Source organism: Taurulus bubalis (assembly GCF_910589615.1).
Source record: "Taurulus bubalis genome assembly, chromosome: 19".
In the NCBI taxonomy this organism is placed as follows: Eukaryota; Metazoa; Chordata; class Actinopteri; order Perciformes; family Cottidae; genus Taurulus; species Taurulus bubalis.
Genome location: NC_136607.1, coordinates 2392268 through 2416670, shown reverse-complemented (window position 1 = coordinate 2416670; position 24403 = coordinate 2392268). Strand labels below are relative to the sequence as shown.

General features: G+C 40.0%; 1 protein-coding gene across 1 annotated transcript in view; it reads left to right on the top strand.

Annotated features, from left to right (window-relative positions):
• Positions 1 to 24403, top strand: part of nrg1 (neuregulin 1) — a gene marked incomplete at its 5' end in the record, with an annotated part of 42666 nt that overhangs the window by 9994 nt on the left and 8269 nt on the right. The window contains 6 exons of the mRNA XM_079235321.1: positions 4684 to 4822; positions 12509 to 12567; positions 19814 to 19837; positions 22776 to 22878; positions 23705 to 23858; positions 23952 to 24073. Of these exons, the coding sequence (XP_079091447.1) occupies positions 4684 to 4822; positions 12509 to 12567; positions 19814 to 19837; positions 22776 to 22878; positions 23705 to 23858; positions 23952 to 24073 (601 nt within the window). The remainder of the gene's footprint in view (positions 1 to 4683; positions 4823 to 12508; positions 12568 to 19813; positions 19838 to 22775; positions 22879 to 23704; positions 23859 to 23951; positions 24074 to 24403) is intronic.

The window sequence follows — 24403 nt, the reverse complement described above, 5'->3', positions numbered from 1 at the left end:
GCCTGGTGGCTAAGCTCCAACCCTGTGTCACTGCCCACTAGTTTAATGTTTTTCATCCACAAGCAAAAACTAAGCAGAGAAATGGACATGAATCTCTATACTCCATCAGGCATGATGAGGGTGGGAAAAGCGGCTCTGGTTTCAGCAGCTTTAGCAGTTACAATGCTGGGTTACATTGTAACCTTGGTTCTATGAGTGAAGAGACTATCACAGATACATATTCCATATGTACATGACTGACCACACTGGGTCAGATGACAGATATTTCTTTAAGACACACCACTATCTGGCCCATGCTTGAGCCTATTAACCCAAGTTGTGCATGTATTTACTGATTAACATTGATTTGAACGACCTCCGAGCGGCATTGCCCTGGAGAGATAGAGTGTTCTGTATCGCATCTCTCCACACAGTTACATATTCCATAAGTATAGGACTTGGTAAGACACCTTAGGAGAAGACCAAGGAGACGGATGCAGCTTCTTTAGTACCCCCCCACACTTCCAGACACTGGTATTCAAATGAGACGTCCCCACCACCAGGGTGCTCAAACAAAACCCTAATATACACTATATATACACACACACACATTCATTTATTGGCTAGTGACACCTCAAATGCTACATATCCCTGCCCCACGCTTTGGTGCAGACACAGCCTAAAGCATGGCCAACCCTGCAAGACGCCGAGGTTGGGTGTGAATGGATAGCCACTCAGCTGACCTGCGCTATGCTAGGCTAACAGACAAGAGTAAAAGACATCTCCTTGGCTGGACTAATATGGTTCCACAGGCATCATGGCATGGTGAATATGACGCCTATTGCGCAATGGCACCCAGCACATGCTCCCCAAAAGAGATGCTTGCAGCCACATTCAAGCAATAAATCCTTGCAAATGTAGATTGACGTGACCAGGTAGCAACAGCACAAATCTCAGAGAGGTTGGTGTCCTGTGACAAGGCCCAGGAGGTTGCTATGCCCCTTGTAGTGTGTGCCCTCACTCCCACTGGTGTGCCCATCTCTTTGTATGCTTGCTGACAAACAATTGGACAGTCTTTCTGAATTACTCTGTTCGCTGAATGAAGACCTTCATGCCCCTTCCTGATCTCCCTCACCCTCATCCCGGGCAAGGCGCAGGGTTTTCAACTCCACAGATTGATGAAGGTATAAATTTGAGAGCACTTTCAGGCAGAAACTCTGGAATCAGATGCTAGATTACTCCTGCATTGTCTGGCAGGAAATGACAGCAGCCATCATGCACTGACAGACCCTGTAGTTTCCCCATCATCTTAGCTGACATCACTACTCTGAGGAACGCAACCTTAAGCGACCATTTAATGGTCACCGATTCAAGAGACTGGAGTCTTAGAGCTGCCAGAACATGACCTAGGTCCCAAATTGGGATGATAACCCCATGCTGCGGGGAAAAAAGTCTCTGAGCACCTTTCAGGAACTAAGTGATGAGGCTGCAGTCCTCCTCAGCCTGCCTATTAGCACCAACCTAAGCATCCTTGATAAGGTCTTAATATGGTCAAAAGTGATTTAACAGCCTCAAGTAGCCCCTACAGTTGCTGGAGCGCGTCAACTTTGTTAGCCCAGCTCCATAATACAAAGAGTTCCCAGCAATACAACATATCCCGCTCCTGTGATGGATTGATTTACATGTGGGGGAGGTACTTTCTTTGGCAGGAAGGATGGATTTGGGAGGAGAGTAACCCCTGAATCATTCATGTATCAACACATGCACATCTGGCTCACTGATCAGGTGTGGAGTTCACCCACTTGCTTTGCTGATGTGATAGCAAGCAGAAATGTTGTTTTAGCAGACAACCATCTCTATTCTCTTTGTCCTCACAGTTCAAATTGGAGCAGACACTATACCAATTCAAGTCCCATAATGGCACTACATTGACATTTGATGGTCTAAGCCTCTGTGCGTCCTTTGATAAATAACCAGATATTGTGACCACACTGTCTGAAATGGCAGCTACATATACTTTCATGGTCCATTTAGGAGAACCTCTTGTGACCCCTGCAGACTTGTACATGCTACCGCCCTGATCATTGATATGATATACTATTGAGGTGTTGTCTGTCCGGATGCGAACAGAGTGCCAGATATATTGCTCTGAGCTTGAGTATATTTATATGTTCTCTCTGCTGTACGCTCTATTGGCCTTTGATAGTCCTGTGTTGCCAGATTGTACTCCAGCCCAATAATGAGGCGTCTGTCTCCACAATCTTTATATACCAAGGGGGTTTTCTCCTCCAAGGCTTCAATGTCTGGCATCAAAAGATGAACACCCTGAAGTTCCTTCCCCGGTGCCAATTAGAATTCAAGTGAAGCCTGTTGACCCAAATTTGAAGGGGATGTAAAGAAAGAAGACTCAGTCGGACGACCATGGACTCAGCTGTCAGCATGCCCGGCAGCCAGGAAAAAAGGTCATTTCACAACCCTGACCCTTTGGGAAACGGAGGCGCTCATTGACTGTGAGTCAAGTGCCATGCCCAGGAGGCAGAGGGCTGTGGCCACAGGGATCTGGTCCCTTATTATCAGGCTGGAGATGGACCAGGAACTCTATAATCTGAGCAAATTAATGAAAGACTGCCAACCTTGAGGACCAAAGCGTCAACCTTCCCTACTTTTTTTGGTGGATTAGATGCGACTGCCCTGAGCCTCTTTGATATTGTTGGGTCTGCAGCCACACTAGTAGGCAACAGCCCAGTATTGCCACTTCTAGCAGAGTCGTCCTTTACTCCTTCAAGTATGAATGGATTATGAATGAGTAGATAATCCCGAAAGACAGGTCACTGATGGCACCTTGCATGATATCCCCTGTCATCACACCTGGACCTGGTGAGTGTGAATGGGTGAATGGTGACATGTAGTGTGAAAGCTCTTTGAGTGGTCGTAATACTAGAAAAATTTACCCTTGTAGGCGTATCCTACAACCCTTGACTAGGGTCTATGGTTGTAGGATATACCTGCCTTTATGTTCATTTGTCAGACAGGCAGGTCACTGTTCATGGCCATCCTCTGTGTGGAGGGGAGCCATACAGGAGTTACAGACACATGACACATGTCACATGTCATGAAGTGGGTCAATCCCAAGAGCTGCCGGGCTAGTCCAGCCCGGCAGCTCACTTGTCCAGCAGTAGTTCAGCCCAAACTATAACGGCAAAATCACCTCTCTGTCCAGAAGAAAAAACATAATTAAGTTTGAAAAACAAAACAGCTTGCTACAAAAAACAAACACTGGGTTTGTGTGGCAAAAATGCACCAATGCATTCTACTGTGTGTGAAATAAACACATGAACCCTCAAGTTACAAAGCTACAAGCAAATTAACCTTCTATCAGTTTCCTCAATTGTGAGGAGATAGAAGAATACAATCGGTTTGATTGTGTGATGAAGTGAGGGTTTTGTACTGGGTCTTGCCCCCTACGTCATCGCATGGTCACAGGGGACTTTGTTGGTCTAATACCTGCACAAATGCAAAATGGAGATATGGGGACCTAAAGCACTGCCATCTGATGGTCAGGAAGAATGAAATAGAACCAGCTATTCAGAGAATTACCTGTTTTAAGACTCTCCACACAATGGTTAGCGGATGTACAGCAATTTCCAAAGTGTCAAAAATGATCAAAGACGAATTAATGAAATCAATTTCCTCTTAATATAAAGCTTACACACAAAACTCAATTCGCATCTGTGAATGATTTATTGAAGCTCCAGCATGAATTTAAATATTCTTATGTACCCCTATATCGAGGCAATATCATACCCACTGTACCCAGTTCCCTCCTTGAGGCTCGCTTCCCTTTTTCTTTGAGGAATAGATCTTCACTAATCACATGGTGTATCTGAGTTCATGAAAGTGAGTGCATTTCAATCCTGAATGAAAAGAGGGGCACAAGCATAGAATGTGTATAAGAAGTGGACATAGAGTCATTGGGATGTTACCAATTGGTTTATGTTCTGTCGTCAATCACAGCCCACCCTAAAGCATACTTCACTTTATGGTCTATTTGACTCTAAATGGACCAGAATATACTACATTAACATCATGCTGTACTGAAGAAGACTGGAAACTAGAGAAGAAGACCATAAACTCATATGTATCATGTTTACTGAGGTAATAAATCAAGTAAGAACTAGGGTGATTTCTCTGACTAATGTCTGCAACCAGAGCAGTCAGCCCCTGCTGGCTAGTAGAAAGAATGCAAGTTTTAAGAAACTTCTGCATTAGCTTCACTCGTCAGAATCGGAGGTTGCCACTTGGACCCAACTCGTTGATGTATGCAATATTGCCCTTGATCTATGATAATGGTTTAACAGGAAATAGGTTAAATACAGGCAAAGTAAATAAAACTCTGTTGCCTCACCTCATCACGAGTGCAAGATGTTGCTGATATCACCAACATGACAGATCTCAGTCTCATTACCAAGTATACTGCATGTTAGGTGAAATGGAAACTCTTAATTGCCTACAGGGGTGAATGTTGAATAAATGTAACATTCTCAGCCATTACTTTGTTCAAATAAATGGAAATTAGTCTACTCCCAACTGCATTTTTGTGTGTGTTTATATTTGCAATGTTTCTATGGGTATTTTGATATTTTAATTTTGGAGTCATACTGAGTCTCGTTTTCTTGCTGCTCTAATTGCGGGTATCTTCTGCAGCTGCCACCAGAACCACCACTACAGCCAAGACCTCCAGTCATGTGACGCGCTGCAGTGACAAGCAGAGGAACTACTGTGTTAATGGAGGGGAGTGCTTCACCCTTGAAATCGTGCCAGGCACCACAAAGTTTCTTTGCAGGTATGACAGTAGGATCAAAAACTGACTTTGATTCAAGTTTTCATCTCACTGAATATGTTATAAAACAGTTACTGTGATTTATGATATCCACTACATGCTGAGTGATGCAAACATAATGAAATCTTTATTCCATGTATGAAACAGACACATTCTTTATAGGTCTATAACTTCTGTTATCAGGGATTTTGTGATTATTTGTCATCAGATAATACTTTAATCAGTGGCTAGCACCCAGACATTATTCAAACAGTCCAAAGATATATTGGTAGAATCATAAGCTAAAATAGACACTAACTTGAAAAGGTACAGATCTCCACCAGCTGTGTTGTGTGATGGAATGCAACAACCCACAATTGGTTATCTTTGCATCAGACACCAATGGGCTCTAAGGCTTTTTAGACTACACTTCATTATCACAAACTCCCAAATTCAAAAACAAGCAGCAATGTTTGCAGTTCGGTTCAAAACCATCCTTTGAGACAATTTTGCCAAAATTAAAAACGTAAAACCCATTAAGCTGTCTCTACATGTAGCAGCGACTGAGTGGTGGTGATGTACTCAGCAGTGTGGACTGTTAATTAGTTAGACAAACAACAAAGTGAGTAAACTGTTTTTCTCCAGTAGTGGTTGGAAGTAATGCACTTAGCTGTGTCATCACTAGGGCCCCTACTGGCTGAGGGCTGGTTAAGAGTGAGTGAGGAGTCAGAAAGTAGTCAATGGCAACAGGCAATAAAAGGTAAGGTAAGGTAAGGTTTTCAATTTGATTTAATTCAATTTATTTGTATAGTCTAAAATCCCCAATTTGCCTCAGAGGGTTTTACAATCCAAGCATTTAACATCTTTGGAAAAAAAGAAAAACCCTCCCAAAAAACCTTAAACATGAAAAAAGAGGAAGAAGAATCTTTTTGTAGAGAAGTAAATATATGCTCAGAGGTATACCTATTTCATATAATCTATAATATGAAGTAGGCTAGGTCCTGTTGAATCTTATTTTGCAAACCTCACTTTGCATAACATTACTTTACATTATGGTGGTGAAACACCCTTAGCTAAAAGTCAGTGGAGAAAAACAGTACTCATGCAGAATAATATATTGTTAATGTATTTTATTCACGCATGTGTTCATCACTTTAATTTTACAGCTGGCAAAGTTGGAACACTTTATTATTACTTTGTATTCTGCTGGGTAGTTTACTCTCTAAATATTCATAATTTATTAGTTGATAATATGTTGTTTAAATAATCTAATTATGTAAAGTAAAGTAAGCGATCGGATAAATGTTGTAGAACTATAATGTAGTATAATGTTATTTCAATATTGTACTTTTCATTGCCATTAACAGGGCTCTCAAGTGTCACGCATTGAGCGTGACTGTCACGCATTTCGGTCTTAAGTCCCGCCCTCCCGCCACACATCGTATTTCTCACGCTGAAAAAAAACTCTAGGCTATTTAATGTGCCGCAGTGCGCAAACATGACCTGGTCGCGCTGCCCTCACCATGGAGGAATCAAGCACGTCTCCCCCGAATCCCCTGCCAATCAATAAAAAGAGATGGGCGACACGAATAGCCAATCAGAAAAACGTATCTGTTGTATCTGGGTGAAATGTAATCCCGGCCGCACTCCCCCGCCCCGGCCGCGCCTCCGTCCAGGGGGAGAGAGATAGAGATAGATGTCACGCTTACCTGTCTTAAAAACTTGAGAGCCCTGCATTAATGTGTGGTTACGCAACATAAAGGAGACGCCAGTGATGCCTGCTAGTTAGTTTCACTTTCACCCTAGTACAGTCTACATGTGTTATCCTGCACCCAGGATATAATTAGCACTCTGCTGATCACCACAACCAAAAACTCCAGCAGGTCTAAGCAGCTCTTAGTACCAGGTACTAAGAGCTGCTTTTGGTGCATAAGCATAAACAGTCAGAGACTGTCTCTCAGTGACTTGCAGTCACATGAAGGAGGAGTTTCATTCCCTGGGGAGTGGCGCTCAGCTGGTGGCTCACAAGTATCCCCACACCAATCCCAGAACTTTCAACCTGGCAAAATGCAACTCCAGCCCCTTAACAGGAGTTTGGTTCCAGAATCAGTGCTATGCATAGAGGTGAGCCCAACTATATCTACACCTCCACCTCCCACACCAGCACCAGCTCCTTTCCCACCAGAGAGGTGACTATCCACGTCCCTAGATGTGGGGACACACGCTGCATGCCGCTCCACTGTTGCCTGCCACCCAATACACCCAACCCAAGAAGTGTTGGGCCCACAGGACGTGGCTCCATGTTGTCTTTTTGGGCTATGCCCGACATGGTTCAAGGCCTTGCTGCTGAGCTCGTTGGTGAGCTCCCCTCCCAGGTCAGAAGGTTGCCAAAGTTTAACTTTTCTATGCCAGGTGCAGCAGCTCCTTTGTTTGACGTATTATATGGGGTCTGCTTTTAGTCTGGCTCCTCCCCTGGGACCATTTTGACTAGGGAGACCCTACCAGGAGATATTGCCCCAAGGTCACAGGACAGGCAAACCCCTCCACCACATTCAGGTGGCGATTCTTGGAGAGTAAGTGACCTCTGCTTAATCAGCATCATTCAGGCCATGATGTCTGAAAGTTGGCAAGTATACTGAACAAGTACATATATGTATCAATGACCATGATTAATGAGGTTGTGGCGATATTATTCTCCATTACCATAGACTGCAATCCTACACAGGGAATGGGTGCCATTGTAGGGTTGACAGCCCACCTCTATGATGACACAAGCATCTGTTTGCATGGCTCTCATCAGACCTATGTGTCGGTGGGCATTCTCAAGAGGATTGTCTTTCTTAACTCCTCAGTTGTCCTCAAAGCAAAGCGTTATTTTTGTTACAGCACCAACCTGCACTGTGCGCTGGAACAAAAGTCTTTGAGGAAATGTTCTAAATTAAACTAATATAAAAAGGTAATACCAAATATGGGCATGGGTATTGCAAGTGTCTGCCACTGCAATCTTTCAGCCTAAATGAGTATGCTGAACAAAACATAGAGATGGTCTCTGGGTCAGGATTCCCAGTGTAAGAATGCTCTGTGATAAAGGAGGACCATAGCACACACTGTTCCTTCTCCTAAGGAGATCCGACTCTGTCCTAGGGTGTATGATCAGTCTCAGTATTAATGAATACACACATCATGTATAAATAACTCTCCACAAAAATATGTGAATGCACACAAAAATAATTATCATTATAAATAAAATAAACAAAATCCACATAGGATTCACAAATATATTTCTGAAACATTTTGGGAAGTTGCTTCATTTGTACAAACCGGTGAACCTGTATTTACAAACTGCTGGTGATGTGTGAACTTCACTGCATCGGCGTGGTTTCTTTTTTAGACTCCCTGGTGTTGCTCGATTCACAAATGCATCGATTTGTGAATTTTCAAAAGAATTATCTATTGCCAACTAGATGCTCTTTTGTGGGTTTGCCACTGCAATGTCAGTCGCCTGCCAGAAATCTTACTTCTCTCTAGTGTGAGTGAACATTGGCTAACGTTAGTGAAGCTATGCGTTTGTTTGCCAGTTGACTATGTGACGAAAAAGAAGTTGACTCAGTCAAATATGGGAAAGATGTTCCTCACAGACTATTTCTAGTTCATAATAGTGGTTTGACAAATCTGGATAGTTTTGAGTGCCAATGCTATGAGGAGTGCTTTTTTTGATTTTCTGGAAGATAAAATAAAAGTAACTTTTAGTCCAATAACAAAAAAACAAAAAAAATGAATGTAATCTTCTTTTACAAAGAGCTCCGTCCTTGAAGGAACGTGTCCTCTTATCGAAAGATGAAATTGTCTCTAGGTTGTTTAAATTACTTCCTCTCTATTCTTGGTAACAAAACTGCCAAAGAACAAATTGCTGTTTAATTGTTTGTCAAAAAATCATATACACCTTATTAAGAAAATCTGTAGTTATCAATTTACATATCCACAAAAAGGTTTTTGAAATTGATATACAAGCACAATTTCAATATTATATTTGAAATATTGGTGATATTTAATGTAAAAACAAGTATTTCCCCAAACAATGGTTTGACAGAAACATTGTGAATAATCTGATTATGATGATTTCACTTTACATTTCAACTTTCCTTTGGGAATTTGCTTTGGTAATGGGATCTATTCCTAATGGGTCTGTGACTTTGTGTCAGGGATTTTCATGTCAAGCTGATGCTTCTTTGGTCAATACTGTGGCCACACCTTGTGGAAAAATGAGTTTCTCGCCACCCTGTAAGAAAAAGGGTAAGAAAAATAACCAAGGTATTCACATATTAATTATTCTAGCCAAATTCTGAATGTATAAAGTTACAAGTTTACAAGCCAAATACCAACAAAAAGGCCATGAAAACTGTATCACCATGCATTGGCTGTGATCTGTGTATGAAATTATACAAACAGAATTTGTGCCTTCCATGTCCACTTTGTATTTTATTTTGATTATTTATTCACGTTTTTATATTTTATTTACATATGTTTTTGTTTTACTTATCTTCTACGGTTGTCCCCCTGGCATATTAGTTTGATTGTATATATTTTGCTGTTTCATATTGTCAGTTTCTAAAATTGTACATCTGCAATTTGTTCATTAAAAAAAGATTTTAAAATTGTTTTGTTTGCCAGATGATGGTCTTTCCTTCAACATTCTGGAAGTAACCTTCAATCCAGTTTCTCTCTCCCTTTGTTTTGGAAATCTGTACAGACTTATCTGCCCATGTTTGGTTGTTTATGTTGTATGACATAAAATATACCCCTCGCTTATATGAAAATGACATTTGAGACATTTCACTGGCTACAGTTTAAAAAAGTGCATTTATGAATCGCGCAATGTCAGGGGAGTCTAAAAATAAAACACACATAAATGCAGTGAAGACATGAACATGACAAGTACCGTAAAAGTCGGGTTACAAGCCGCTTCTACCTCCGCTGGGTGTCTCCGCTGTAGCTAGCTAGCAGCAGCGCTAGCTAGGAGCAGCGTAGCTCCCCGCTGCTGCTGCTACTGCCCGCGTCCCCTACGCCCGAGTCGGGTGTCTAGCCGGGGCTGGTCCCGCTACCTTCGGTGGTTATCGGGGAGTTATCGGAGCGCTAGCACGAGTGCTAGCTGGCTACAGCGGGGAGCAGCGGGGAGCTAACAGGTACACTGACTGAAGGTAGTAGTGGCTTGTAACCCAACTTTTACGGTAGTTGAAAAATGCAGGTTCAACAGATTAGTATATAAATGTAACAACATCCAAATATGTTTTTGATGACATTTTCAAATACATGTAGTTGTGAATTTCATTTACATTTATTTAAAACTATTTGTGTGTGCGCATCAGAAATATATTTGTGATTTTATTTTTTCATATGGGGATTTTGTTTACATGTATTTATTTATTTAACTAGTTTTGTGTGCATTAGAAACATTTGTATTTATATACGAATCACAAAATATATTTGTTAATCCTTCTGTAATACTGAGACTGATCTTTCCCTATTCTATCTTTTAAATATGTATCAGAGAACATTACAGAACTCTCACTCCAATTCTTGAATGTGTAGGGTTGTCAGCAAACCTCCACTAACCGTTTGAAAAGCCTCACTGGATAATGAGGAAGTCACAGCAAAAGTGGGAATGGAATGGCATTGTGTTGAAAATCCAACAAACGTAATCTTGAATGATAGAATAAGCATTTACTTGACTGAGATTTATAAAATGACATTGAGTAAAACAAATAGTGTGGCTATCTCGGTCAGCAAGGAATTACATTTATATTAGACAATACTGCACCTCATGATTTAGCTCTAATACCATAATTCAGTGTCAATGTGGGAAGTAGTGTCCCTTTAGCGAGGTGGAAAGTACAGTAAGGGTATGGTGGCCAGGTGGTGGATCAGTGTGGAGCACATCTGTGTAGCATATCTGACTCCAGCAGTCGCCAGGAGTTTTTGACTTACAATTGAACTTTGCCATTTTAATCAATGTAGCCACAAGTGCGTTAGTTGCCTTACCTTAGCCCATTGTTCATTTTCCATGATGGAAATTTTTCTGGAAGGGAAAAAGGATTCCCAAATGGCAAACCCTTTCCGGCCCAACAAAGGGTGCAAAAAAAAATCAGGAAGCTATACTAGTCACCTTAATACTTACTTTAAACACACATATTGAAAAGGCATTCATTTGAAAAACATTATAATTGGACATTAAAAAACGTTGTTTGGCAAAAAGGTAATATCGTGGATCCAACCATGTTTTGTGAATGTACACTGGATGTCTTTGTGTTTGTGCATGTGTTCTCATGTCTTGTATGTAAAATGTCAGTACTGTTTATCTCTTTCCTTTCTACCCACCAACCAGGTGCTTGTCTGGATTCACTGGGCACCGATGTGAACAAGCTGTGCTTAAGAAAGTCTCAGACTCAAAACGTATGTGAAAACAGCTGTAATCAATCCCACATGTCATTGCTGGTGTTTCACCCGTGTCATGTTTTCTCCAAGAATTGGTGGAGAATTCCATGGTTCCCTTATATGCAGGGATAACAATCTGATGATAAGCTAGGCATTATACCTGTAATTATATTTCTGTGAGCTCAAGAGAAGCCCTCTAAATGGGTCTAAAGTCTTAAGCATACTCCTGTGGAGTAGTGCACTAAAATTTGCATGTACTTGGCATCTCATCACACCCCATCCGTGCTGTTCAGGGCAGCAAACTGCCTTCATCTATGGTTGAGTAGCCTTTCTTGTCAGAAGGTATGACTTACTATCTACTGCTCTTCCCATTCAGCCCCACCACATACCCCAAGAGAACACTCTCATAACAGGTATTCCCTGCATCCCCAAGTTTTCTCAATGGTCCAGTGCTAGACTGACCACTATGTGGTTGGTAAAGCAGTGATGATTTTAATTGTTTCAAGTCCAAATACTTGCTTGGTCATTTCCCCTTGGCATCGGAGAGAGATGTATGGAGGCCCGCTCTAGCGACTGTATGCATTGCATTGAGCTAGTCCCGTGAGTAGCTTTCCATGTGAGTCGTCAGTCACTCTGTAGTGGCGAGAGTCGCTGGTGAGTCAAATTAACATCAACCACGTTTGCTTCCTAGGTGGTTGTTTCGCCTAAACCTAACTTCCTTTGAAGATGGAAGACCTTTTTGAAAGGACACTATGCATGTAATGCCGTTCTCACATGTTGAAAAATAATGCTAGCGGGGTACCTAGCGCGTTGATCTCTGATGTCGAGGTTGGGCTGCTAGCACATCATGACTAACAGATTGCCATCCTGTATGACTGCCATGCATCTTGGTCTATGTTGCTATTTGTTGAGTAGTCACGACACCTCCGATATTGGATTATGTAACAGGCAAGACTAGACTTGTCCTGAGTGGCCGCATTAGTACATGCAAATTTTAGTCCGCTGCTAGGACAGTATTCAAACCTATAGAGTTTGATGAAGGGCATGTACAAAATATAACTGTTTAACTATGAGGTAGACAACCTGAACTGGAGATCATAATCCAATGTACTTGTGTATGAAGGTCTGAGATGATCGATAGACTCACAGACTATAGCTAGACATATTGGTCTAGCTGGCCCTTCCTGCCAACACCAGTGATGACTGTCGTGGGTTTTGCACAGCTCTATGAACTAACTCCTTCTTTCTTCTGGTTTGTTTCTTTTGTTTCCTGCTCAGGTGTCCAAATGAATTCACTGGGGATCGCTGCCAAAACTATGTAATGGCCAGCTTTTACAGTAAGTCTATTTCCTATCATTCTTGGATTGGAGCATGCTCAATTCACAGTTCTTATGCTGTGCACCTGTTCTCGAGATCTGTGATTCATGCAGCCCAAAACATTTTGCATGGTGCAGTTTGTTTCTCAAAATGTTGTTTATGTTAAAGCTGCATGTGGTATTGTAGAAGTTGAAGACATTTTATGTCTATTTCAAAATACCTTTACATTTTTAAACTGGAAGATTTGTACATTTTCAATGTTGCTGTCTGTATGTTTAAATACAGTATATAGATGTAGTTATTTATACAAAAGACCTGATTTCTAGGACGCAATCAAACTTGCCTGGGTCAAGACATTTGAATCAGCCTGCTCCACCGAGTTTGAGTATTCTGATTCAGTACTCTGATGTCATCAACAAATAAGCACAGTAGGGGCACTAAAGATGAGCCAATCAGCAACGGGGGTGGGACTAATGTTGTTGTCAAGCTGTTGTTAGTAACAACAATGGAGATCACTACAGACGACACTGACGCTGCTATCTATCGAGGCTGTTCTAAATCAATAATGATGACCAAGCAGCACTCTGCTTTGATGTCTGGAAACATTTATTATTTACCTCTGTCATACTGCTAGATGACGGGTTGAGGCTCTGGCACCAAGACTCTTGGCTCTTTGAGAAGAAGTAAAACTTTGGAGGCAGTTATCAACATAAAAAAATGTTAGACCGATTGAAGGAACTCCTCATTTCCATCACAGTGATCTTGTTTGTAAATTGCCTAAGTGGCACAGCACGACCTACATGTTCCAAATGGCAACACTTGCCATTCATGAATACTAAGCTTGTGGTTTAGCTGCGGTTGATCTACCTGCTCATTGGGAACATGACTGCACAAGCTTAATCAGTTCCTCTTGGTATTGGTATAATACTTTCTGAATGTTCTACTGATAACATGCCTTTCAGTTGGCTGGTTGATAGAAGAAACTTCAAAAGATAAAGGTGCTCCGTTTAATTGCACGTTTCAGGCTGAGTTATAAAGACCAACACTGAACAGCTGGGGCGAGCAGAATAGATCTATCTGCCCCATCATCAAAGGAGTGCATGTCTTTCCAGGGTCCTTTCTCCAATGTAGAGACATACATTGACAACTTTCTAGCGTTAAAGATGCAATACGATGTAAGCCCTGTGGCGAATATGTTTGCATTGTCTTCATGGAGAATAGTCAGGTGAACTTCTTTACAGATGTTAGATGGTCTCTTAAAACCAAGTTGTCATATTTGTGTATTCTCCCACATTTACTGCATTTCCCCTTGTCTTTGAATATGGTCTCTACCATTACAGTAGGAACAGCAACATTTAACTTTCATTACATTACATTTCATTTGTAGAGGAAAGCAGGGTCATTGCAGCCACTAATACTGATAAAACGTGATGGCTCACATATCTGCACTAATTATAATGTTTTGTTTGGCACAGGTTGCACGTTTTGTTATTATCTTGAAAAGATATTCAGTGCAAAACAGGTTAATTGCAGCCACAATAAGCTATTTTGTTGACAAATATTAGTTATTTTTTGCACTTCATTTGCATTGTTCTAACAAAGTGATTGCACATTTTATTTGTTTTTGTCTGATGGGAGCAATCTGGTTTACTTGAAAGTGATTTTAATTTTATTTGTTCTATTATTTGAAAAAGCACAGATGGAGGAGTCACAAAAAGTTATTTCAATACAAATTCAGCATGGACCATTTTGTTTCAATTTTGTTGGGGTGGTGGGGGATGAACCTTTCTCTTCCTCCAAAGTGGGGCGTGACAAAAAAAAGTTTGAGAACCACTGTACTAAAGTGCTACCTCTTTATTAAATGTATAGTCGTAAAATATGTGCTTTTAGTTTGCAGCGGAAGATGTAGAAACTTTCTGCTGTCCTGATGTTATTGGGGAGCTCATTCCACCGTTGAGGAGCCAGGACAGCAAAACAGTCGTAACTTTGCAGTGACGGAGCTACAAGCCGATCGGCAGATGCCAAGTGGAGTGAACGGGCCGGGGTGTGAGGTTGGACCGCGTCCTGGTTGTAGATTGGACCCGATCTGTTTGCAGCAATGTTTCAGTGTTTTGAAGCAGATGCGGGCAGCATCCGGTAACCAGTGAAGAGAGCGGAGTAGTGTGGGTGAATTTAGGGAGGCTAAAGACCAGCCGAGCTGCTGCATTCGGGGATGGCACTAGCAGGTTGACCTGCCAGGAGGGAGATATAGAGGTCTAGGCGTGAGATGACCAGAGCCTGGGCGAGAACCTGTGGGCCGCCTTCTGGGTGACAAGGGGACGTAATCTCCTGATGTTGTGCAACATTTACCTACAGGAATGTGTTGTTGCAGTAAGGGAGAGTTGACTGTCGAGTATCACACTGAGGTCCTAGCAGAATACCATGATTAATACAGTGCTTAACAAATCCATCTCTGTACTGCACAGGGAGTTTACTGAGGAGTCTGTCAACATGAGAGCTACATCTTCATTTAGACCAATTAGGGCCCTTCGGGGACTGCAACATTCCCACCAGAGCGTGGACAGAAAGGGAAAAATCATCAACGGCCTCCACATCACCCATGCAAATAATGTGGGAATCATTCTGAACGAGCAGCCTTGGTGGACTATATGTCTCTTGCAATGACTTCTCTGTCGCACTGACTATCCCACATTCCATGTCCTCACCTGGTAATTTTCCATGAAGACAAGCATACAACTCCCTCCCCTACAATCAGCTCTAGCTCCACCTTGTGGCTTGGTGGGTCGACTAATACTCTCTCCCTAGTCTCCACCTTAACATCCAGACATCCACCAACCCAAGAACCCCCTCAGAATCACTGACCTGTGCTGACGTCCTAGTTATGGTCGGCTTCGCTGCGTTGCACGAGTAATCCGTCCAAGTGCACCGACCTTCAAAGCTTCTTGTGCTCAAAACGACCCTCCATTAAAATATGTCTGAATAATGCACGCTCTGTAGCAAACAATGGCGGTGGAGGTCTCAGTGGTCTGGAAGAATCAGTTTTTTTGACAATTGAGAAGCACAAAACCTTTTACTACTTTGAACTAACTGACTAAAGTAGGTCGACTAATACCATTTACCATTTTACTGTGTTTGAATTGATCGACCGCCCGGTCCAGCAGGTCAGTTTTGTTTGAGCTCACAGAATATTATCAAGCTGGGCGACGTGTTATTGTTTGGTTGATTTAAATCTGCATATCAATGACGCCACAAATAGTGTGGCAACTGAATTTCTTAATATTACTGAATCTTTCAATTTCAAGCAGCACTCACAGGCGTGGTCATACCTTGGACCTTGTTTTCTCTCTGGGTCTAGATATTGATCAAATCCGCTGTGAGGATCTACTGATCAGTGATCATTAATGTAGTTTCTTTGATCACTCAGTAAATGACGAACCCTTGTGTCTTAAACAAACAATGTGCACGTTGTCTTTTCCCAATTATTACTCAGAGTACAGTCAATGCACTTTTGGTGTGATAGTAACACACATCTCTATGATGTTGAATTTGAAATGCAGTCTTTTAATGCAGCATTGCACCACATTGCTGGACAAAGTGGCACTAACTAAACACTTATCCGTGGATAACAGCCACCATTGAAGAGGCACGATATGTATGATAAAGTCAGGGTTATGAAACAGCACTCTACTGATATTAATGTTTACTGATGCAGGTGATTGTTCTGTGTTAGTACTTCTCGATCTCAGTTTTGTGTTTGACACTGTAGACCAGGGGTATTCAATGAAAATTCAGCAATGTCCAGTAAGAGAGAATTTCCTCGTACAAAAGTCCAGAACATCACAATAATGTCGAACTTGCGCTATGATTTAGTGCCATAAATATTAAAGCTTGCAGCTGCAACAACAAGTCACTGTCAAATCAAATAAAGAAAGTTCAATTGAATAACATCCCAACAATATTTATCATCAGTTTTCATATTGAACTGGATGAATTATAAATAATACATAATCTAATAATACATATATGATCTGATGAAGTAAAATAAGGGATGCCTTTAATATTAAATTACATAACAGAACAATAAAAATGCACATCTTAAAATTCCTTTTAGATAAATATATCTGAATTGTCTTTCAACTTTAAATTCACTTGATACTGTACGTTTTTCTTAGGAGCACTCTCTCCAGGTGGTGTCGTTTTCACTGTGAACTTCACACCAAGTGACACATTTTCATTGTGTTGCTTTTGTCTGAGTTGCGTGGGTTCTTGTGTAGCTTCAGGCTGCTCACTGATGTTATCAAAGGTAGGCGTGTCTTATTGAAGGTAGGCGTGTCTTATTGAAGGTAGACATGTCTTATTGAAGGTAGACATGTTTTATTGAAGGTAGGCCTGTCTTATTGAAGGTAGGCGTGTCTTATTGAAGGTAGGCGTGTCTTATTGAAGGTAGACATGTTTTATTGAAGGTAGGCGTGTCTTATTGAAGGTAGACATGTTTTATTGAAGGTAGGCGTGTCTTATTGAAGGTAGGCCTGTCTTATTGAAGGTAGACATGTTTTATTGAAGGTAGGCGTGTCTTATTGAAGGTAGACATGTTTTATTGAAGGTAGGCGTGTCTTATTGAAGGTAGGCCTGTCTTATTGAAGGTAGACATGTCTTATTGAAGGTAGACATGTTTTATTGAAGGTAGGCGTGTCTTATTGAAGGTAGGCGTGTCTTATTGAAGGTAGGCGTGTCTTATTGAAGGTAGACATGTTTTATTGAAGGTAGGCGTGTCTTATTGAAGGTAGACATGTTTTATTGAAGGTAGGCGTGTCTTATTGAAGGTAGGCCTGTCTTATTGAAGGTAGACATGTTTTATTGAAGGTAGGCGTGTCTTATTGAAGGTAGACATGTTTTATTGAAGGTAGGCCTGTCTTATTGAAGGTAGACATGTTTTATTGAAGGTAGGCGTGTCTTATTGAAGGTAGACATGTTTTATTGAAGGTAGGCCTGTCTTATTGAAGGTAGACATGTTTTATTGAAGGTAGGCGTGTCTTCCTGCTCCAATCCCTGTTTTGTTCAACAGGCACGTGTTTGGGTGAATTTCACGACGTTAGTGATGGAGGGTAAAACAAATTGGATAGGTTTTACCATTGAAGGGAGACAGGACAAGGCTCATAGGTCCCAGGAACGGGTGGACCAAAGAACAAGTTCATAGCTCCATTATTTATATTTGTAATCATCTTTCATTGACGAGTCTCACATTTTTCACCCGATTCCATGATACCTGTTTTTCGTTTTATGAGAAGTTCTATAGGGTAAAAATAAAAAGTAGAGTACTTGAATTTGCCTTGTATTGTTGTATTTTAATATATTTTGATGAGAAGTATTTTTCTCATCATATATTCAAGTAAAATACACCCGACGTTAGTCTCCATATATTTTTATCTGATGAAATATTCTACTTTAATTCATATGTGTTGCAGTTTCGAAAACAACATTTTCCCTGTGGTAAAAAAGCATCACTGTTGCAGATGGTAATAAACTGATAAATTCACAGATTTTTTAAATCTCAATAATGAGTCCTATGTATTCGTTGGGAATTGTGCATGATCGTCATAGCATGCTAAGTTTAGAGTTTTGACTGTTGAGTGTATCCTTTTCCCACTAACTTATTGTCTGTTGACTGTTTGGCATGGTGTCAAGAAATGCAAGCGCACTGATGGAGGTGCATGCACCAAGCCACACCATTGCAGTAGTTGTGCCTTATAGGTGGATACAAAATGTATGATTGTATTCAGTTTATTATAGGTACCTTATTACAGGACAAACATTTGTTAAAAAAAATAATCTGTATGAGAATACATTCTTTCACCAGTATTTTAAAGGTACAGGAAACTACAATTTTCAATTTTGTAACAAACTAGGTAGCAAGTACTGCAAGAAATGCCATTAATTGCTTTTAACATTGTTATATGTTATTGTTCCATTCAAACTTGATCATCTTCATTTCCTGGTTCATTTGCTGGGATTTAAAACGGTTTGGCAGTGTTCATCACACACCCAGAAAAGGTCCAGGATGTCTCTTTAATGTGTGATTGATGTCAATAGTGTTGAGAGAATGCCCATGCTTACTTCTCTGAAGTGTTGCCCAGTGAAGGAGGATTACATGTGAAACATTCGGCAGATTTTTCACTCTAGCATTTGCAGGGAGATAATTCCAAGTTCAAGAGAAAAAGTATTATTTGTGTGCAGAGTGAATTTCAGTCAGAACTGGATACAAAACCAACTGAGCTGAATGGGAGCTCTGTTGTTGGAATATATCTGGCAAAAGATTGTTCTCCAAATGAAAAGGATATAAATTAGCTCCCCACACATTTAACTGATCCAGCTGTAGCTTTGAGCAGACTTGTTGGCTCCTTATTAAATTAATGTCTCTCTCTGCAGAGTCCGTGTGAGGAGGTCAGTGGTGGATGGCCGTGTAGCACCACTGACATTCATGCAAGAGCATCACACTCTATGTCAGACCGCTTGGCGTCACTTTTATAACACAATGGGTAGCCCAGCGTCACAGTAACACATGGTTAATGTTGTAAATTCAAACAAAAACTCTTGCTTAGGTTTAGGTAAAACATCCTGGTTGGGTTTAAAATAAGTAGTTACCTGCGATTACCATCCAGAATAAAACATTCATCCAAAAAGCAACGCAAATAGACATAATAGCTTGTTTTGTCATTCATGTGGTTGTTTACATTTTTGATGTATTGGTATATCAGGTTTGTCGTTGATGTCATTCTTGAGGTGCAGCGTGTTGATACTAGATCAGTGTTCAGCACACACAAACTCTCTCTTTGGTTTTGTGATGCTAAACTGTAGTATTTTTGGTTCAGGTTGCCAAAAGTTTAGTGTATTAGTGTGAGATACCTGTTATCTTTACAATGTGTGCCATGTTTATGACAAAGCAACCTACGCCAGGTGGCTTTGTCCTTCCCCATTTTAGCATCTAATAGAAATGCGCTTAGGAAATCTGTGAGAAAGGTCTGTATGAACTCTTTTGATTTTTAGGTGTTAATTGTTTCCTGTACCTTTAGGATAGATTTAAGATAATGAATGGTCAAGTTCAAATCTAAAGTCTGAAGTGTATAATGTGTGTATAATGACTGTGTTACCCTTATTCCGTCCAGCTAAATCTGACTCTTTTACCATACATACTGTTACAACTACAAATAGTATCATCTCATCTTAAAAATCCAATTTTCTTTTTTTGTCACCTTTCTGCACTGACAGAACATCTTGGGATTGAATTTATGGGTATGGATTATTCCTTCCTCTTAGTTTGCAGATGTAAGACTGTAAGCTAAAACCCTAGTAGAGCTAGTTTTCTCTTGCCAGGTGAATGGATCATACAGCCTTGACCATTAGCACAAATAACATATAACATTGAATACATATTATAGCAATCAAAATGAACAACAACACATCAACTTTATTAACCACAAAGCACTATCATGCAGCTACAAGCTAGCATATTACCGCTAAATGTGTACGTGTTTTGATTCCGGTAAACAGTCCAAATGCTGCTGACTTACTAGAGTACATGATGAAAGCCAAAAAGGCTGTATATTTCTAATGCTGTATGTTCACACCCCTTCAGCTATCCATTCCTGCATTTTCTGTTGCCACCAGTGTTCAGCATGAGACAATAGAGCAGCATCACTGTCCTCCTAACTTTACCCATCTCCTCCCATCTGCCTTCCTGTTTTAACAACATGGTTTCACCCCCAACATGTCAAATACTGATGCCTGATCAGGGTACAGAGGCAGCCTTCTGTATGCGGCGCAGGCTTTCAACTTACTCCAATGTAAACTATTCCACGTTAGAATTAGATGCTCAGAGCAACTGACGCTTATAAATTGTGCAATAAACAATAACAATAATAAATAATAAGGTGCGGCTGTGGCTCAAAGGTGTAAATGGTCATCTTTGATTTGGAAGATTGGCGCTTCAATACCCACTTCCTTCGGTCAGCATGTCAAAATGTCCTTGGGCAAGACACTGAACCATGAATGTGTGATTTTAGTTTTGAGTTCTGACATGGTAGCCTTCAGTGCCATCAGTGAATGAATGTATGTTTTCTGGTGATTGTTGTGCTTTTCGTGGTCAGAAGACTAGAAAGGTGCTATACAAATGTTCATGTACCATTTAGGGAGTGTTTAAAGTAGATTTATGTTGTTACGCCACTCATTTGACTCAGTCATTCGTTGGTCCAGTGAGTCACTAAAGTTAATAGATGCTCACTCATTAGGGCACTCTTTAGTCACGAGAGTCCTTACTCAGTCAAAATAACATCTTTCAAGAGTTTTCTATCTTAGTGGTTATGTTTCTGAAGTTTATTGTGAAAAGACAAGTGTTTATGGATACTTCCAACACTGACACTAGGCATCATAGTTTGAAGCATCGGCCTTCTGACCAGGTGTTGGTATTTGACAAATTGGGAATGAGAACGTGGTGGTTTCCAACTTCATCAAATGTCCACTGTTCCTTATATTCCCTCTCTGGTTTCTGCCTCTTTATCACAGGGTCAGAGTCATGTTATGTCTGTTCAATTGTGTAAAAATGCACTAAAGTGTGTCAACCTGTCCAAAGAAAAAAATGACAATTTGCCTTTTGACTAAAATTATCATATTGATATTAATCAATATATCAATATTATATCAATATTTTTTTTCCTCTCGCCATTTTTTAAACAATCCTCTCTTCAGCTGCTTTATGAAACACTGATATCATAAATGGACAGTTAATTACTAGTTTCTCGCTAAAAAAATACGCCACACTCCCAATTCCCTACTTTACGAATGATTTATGTGGGTGTGTTCAATCTTAATTAATTCATCAAAAGTGATTGTTTTCCACCATCATTACTGGCCGACATGTGTTACACATTAGATTGTGTTCCTGCTTAAGAGCCTGAGAGCATTTTAGGTCAGTGGAATTTACAATATGTATTGAATGTTGTATTTTTGGAAATACCACTTGGTATGGAATATGGAAATGGCTTTTAATGAGCAGTGTGTTTGTCACTATAAAACAATCTCTTAATATTAGCTGCTAAAATACAGTTGGAAAACATCACTTCCAACAGTCCCAGAGAAAATCAACATAGAAATGTAAACTTACTTAAAAAATGAAAACGTTTATTTGAGCTTCTGATTTGACAACAGTCACAGAAATATGCATATAAGGGATTCAAGCTCAGTGCTAGAAATTAAGAAAGGTGGAAGGAAAAATAGGTAATTGATGTGAGTTCACCTTGGAGAGATCATATGATATCAAAGTGTTAAACATTATAATTTGTTGCTCCTTTAATATGATGCACCACTGTCTCCTACATTTTAAGAGCACTTAAGAGTGTTGCACTATCCCTATCATGGTTGAGTGCTGGTTTTTGGTGAATTGCATGTTAGAGTCATTCATCTTTGATTGCTGACCCCTATAGATTAATGAAGCCAATACTAGTATCAATACTTAAGAGTTATAAATAACTTATGTCACGATGATACATCTCCGGATAATTTTATTTAAACATAAAGTCAAACTTAAACAAACATTTTTGATGAGGATCCCCCAAAATTAGTCTTTTTTTTAGAATTGTGAACATCATGTAAAGAGAGACACTGTTTCTAAATTAGATTAGATTAGATATTCCTTTATTAGTCCCGCAGTGGGGAAATGTGCAGCATTACAGCAGCAAGCAGGTTAAAGTGCACACAAGAGTAAAATAAAAGTATATTAATAATAAATGGTAAAAACCATTACAAAAATCTACAATACTGAATTTGATATATATATATATATATATATATATATATATATATATATATATATATATATATATATATATATATATATATATAACAGACAGAATAAATATAACTATTATGAACAGTGTATTAATATTGCACAGTGTTGTTGTGGTCTACTGCGAGCTCATATCTTTGACATTTCGGCCCTGACTGCTACTTGACGACGCTGAAATAAATGCATACGCTTAAACATTGGTTGGGCTGTCAGTGCTATGAAAGCTTAATAGAAAGAAGCATTTGGACTGTTGATTGCTGTAAATGTAAACACCTCCTTGCAGAGCATTTTCTTATTGTTTGGGTTCATGGCTGGAATGTTCTTATTGAATGTGTCTGTCTGTGTGCATTGTCACCTGAAGTGTTAAGATTGTACTGTCCTCTTTTTCAGAAGCTGAGGAGCTGTATCAGAAACGCATTTTAACAATAACAGGAATCTGCATTGCACTCCTAGTCGTTGGAATCATGTGTGTGGTTGCCTACTGCAAAACAAAGTAATTCATGTCACATTTTATTCATGACTTAAAGGTACACTCCATCATTTTCTTTTAGTACCCAATAGTCCCTCAAGTCCCCAAATATCCTCAACTATGAGCTCTGTTGTCTTTCAAAAAGATAAATGAATTGTCTGCAAAAGTGTAGAGTAGGTATTAGAGATGGGAGCATGTTCCATAACCTGTGAGTCAGGACAGAAATAGCAAAAGATCAACAATCTGACCTTTTAACTTGAACTGAGAGGCCAAGAGGAAGCCAGTGAAGAACTGAGGTTGACTGACTGCAAAAGAATGGAAAATGTCAGAACACAATTTAAATGACAAAAAGGTCTTATGGTGTATCCACTGATCTGTGTCTTAGTTAGTCCTCGTGCTCAGACTTTATTAACAAGACTACAACAGTCAAGATTTCAGTTAAAAAAATACCCAGAGGTTTTTGGAAACAAACTTTGAGTTAGTAGGTATGGAGTGAAATTAATCTCAAAATGGTTACAAATGTGTATTACATGAACTATAAACAAATTTGTAAATCATATTTTTTGTTCGTAGACTCATGTAAAACACATTTGTGAACATTTTGAGACTAATTTAAATAAACAAATAGATAAGAAATACAGCCAATCTAAATGATGTGAGACGTTTGAGGATGTTGTGGTACTATTGGAGGTAATAACAATAATGTGATGCGTATTTTGTACTGACCTTAATATGTAACAATCAATTACCATTACTACAGTCAAGCCATAATAACATGAGATGAAATTGGGGTAAAGGTATCTCTTTAACTACATTGAAACTTCCCCGTCTCCTGTCTCTTCACAAACAGGAAGCAGAGGAAGAAGCTCCATGACCATCTGAGGCAGAGTCTGAGGAATAAGAGGAAAAACAATACCAACACCGGTGTTGGCTCCAACCTGACAAACTCAGCCAGAGGACGTCAGGTTTCTAACCTGCCTCTTCAAGATTTGCAGCACTTCGATGTATGCTGTTACTTGTTGCTATCAAATAAAAAGCCTCAAAAACTGTCACATCTGTACACATGAGTCAATTGTCAATTTGTTTTCTTTTTACAGCATTGTAATGGGACATCTATGCTGCATGCAGCTGAGGGGGAGACGGAAACAAACCTCTCCACAAGCAAAAAGGCTTTATTGGCGCATGAACCTTCCACATTCACTGACATCTCCAGCAAGAGGTAAGGGGTCATTTAAACATATGTTGTCAGTTTGGTAAACTTGGTTTGGTTTGAAGCAGATGCACCAGATGTCAGTGTTGGTGGTGAGAACCATCAAACACGGACACTTGATCAGAGCCATCAGAATCATCTGATGCTGAGTTGGTATAATGACATAATAAGGGTTACACACAACACACATATAAAGTGAAAAAAAGGAACAGTAACATATTTAAACAGGATGGCTTACTTACTTACTGTCCTGAATATACTCTATGATTTGTGCATATGTCATATAAATATAAAGCTAAATAATGCTTGTTGCATCCGCCGTGGTGTCCATAGCCCGTG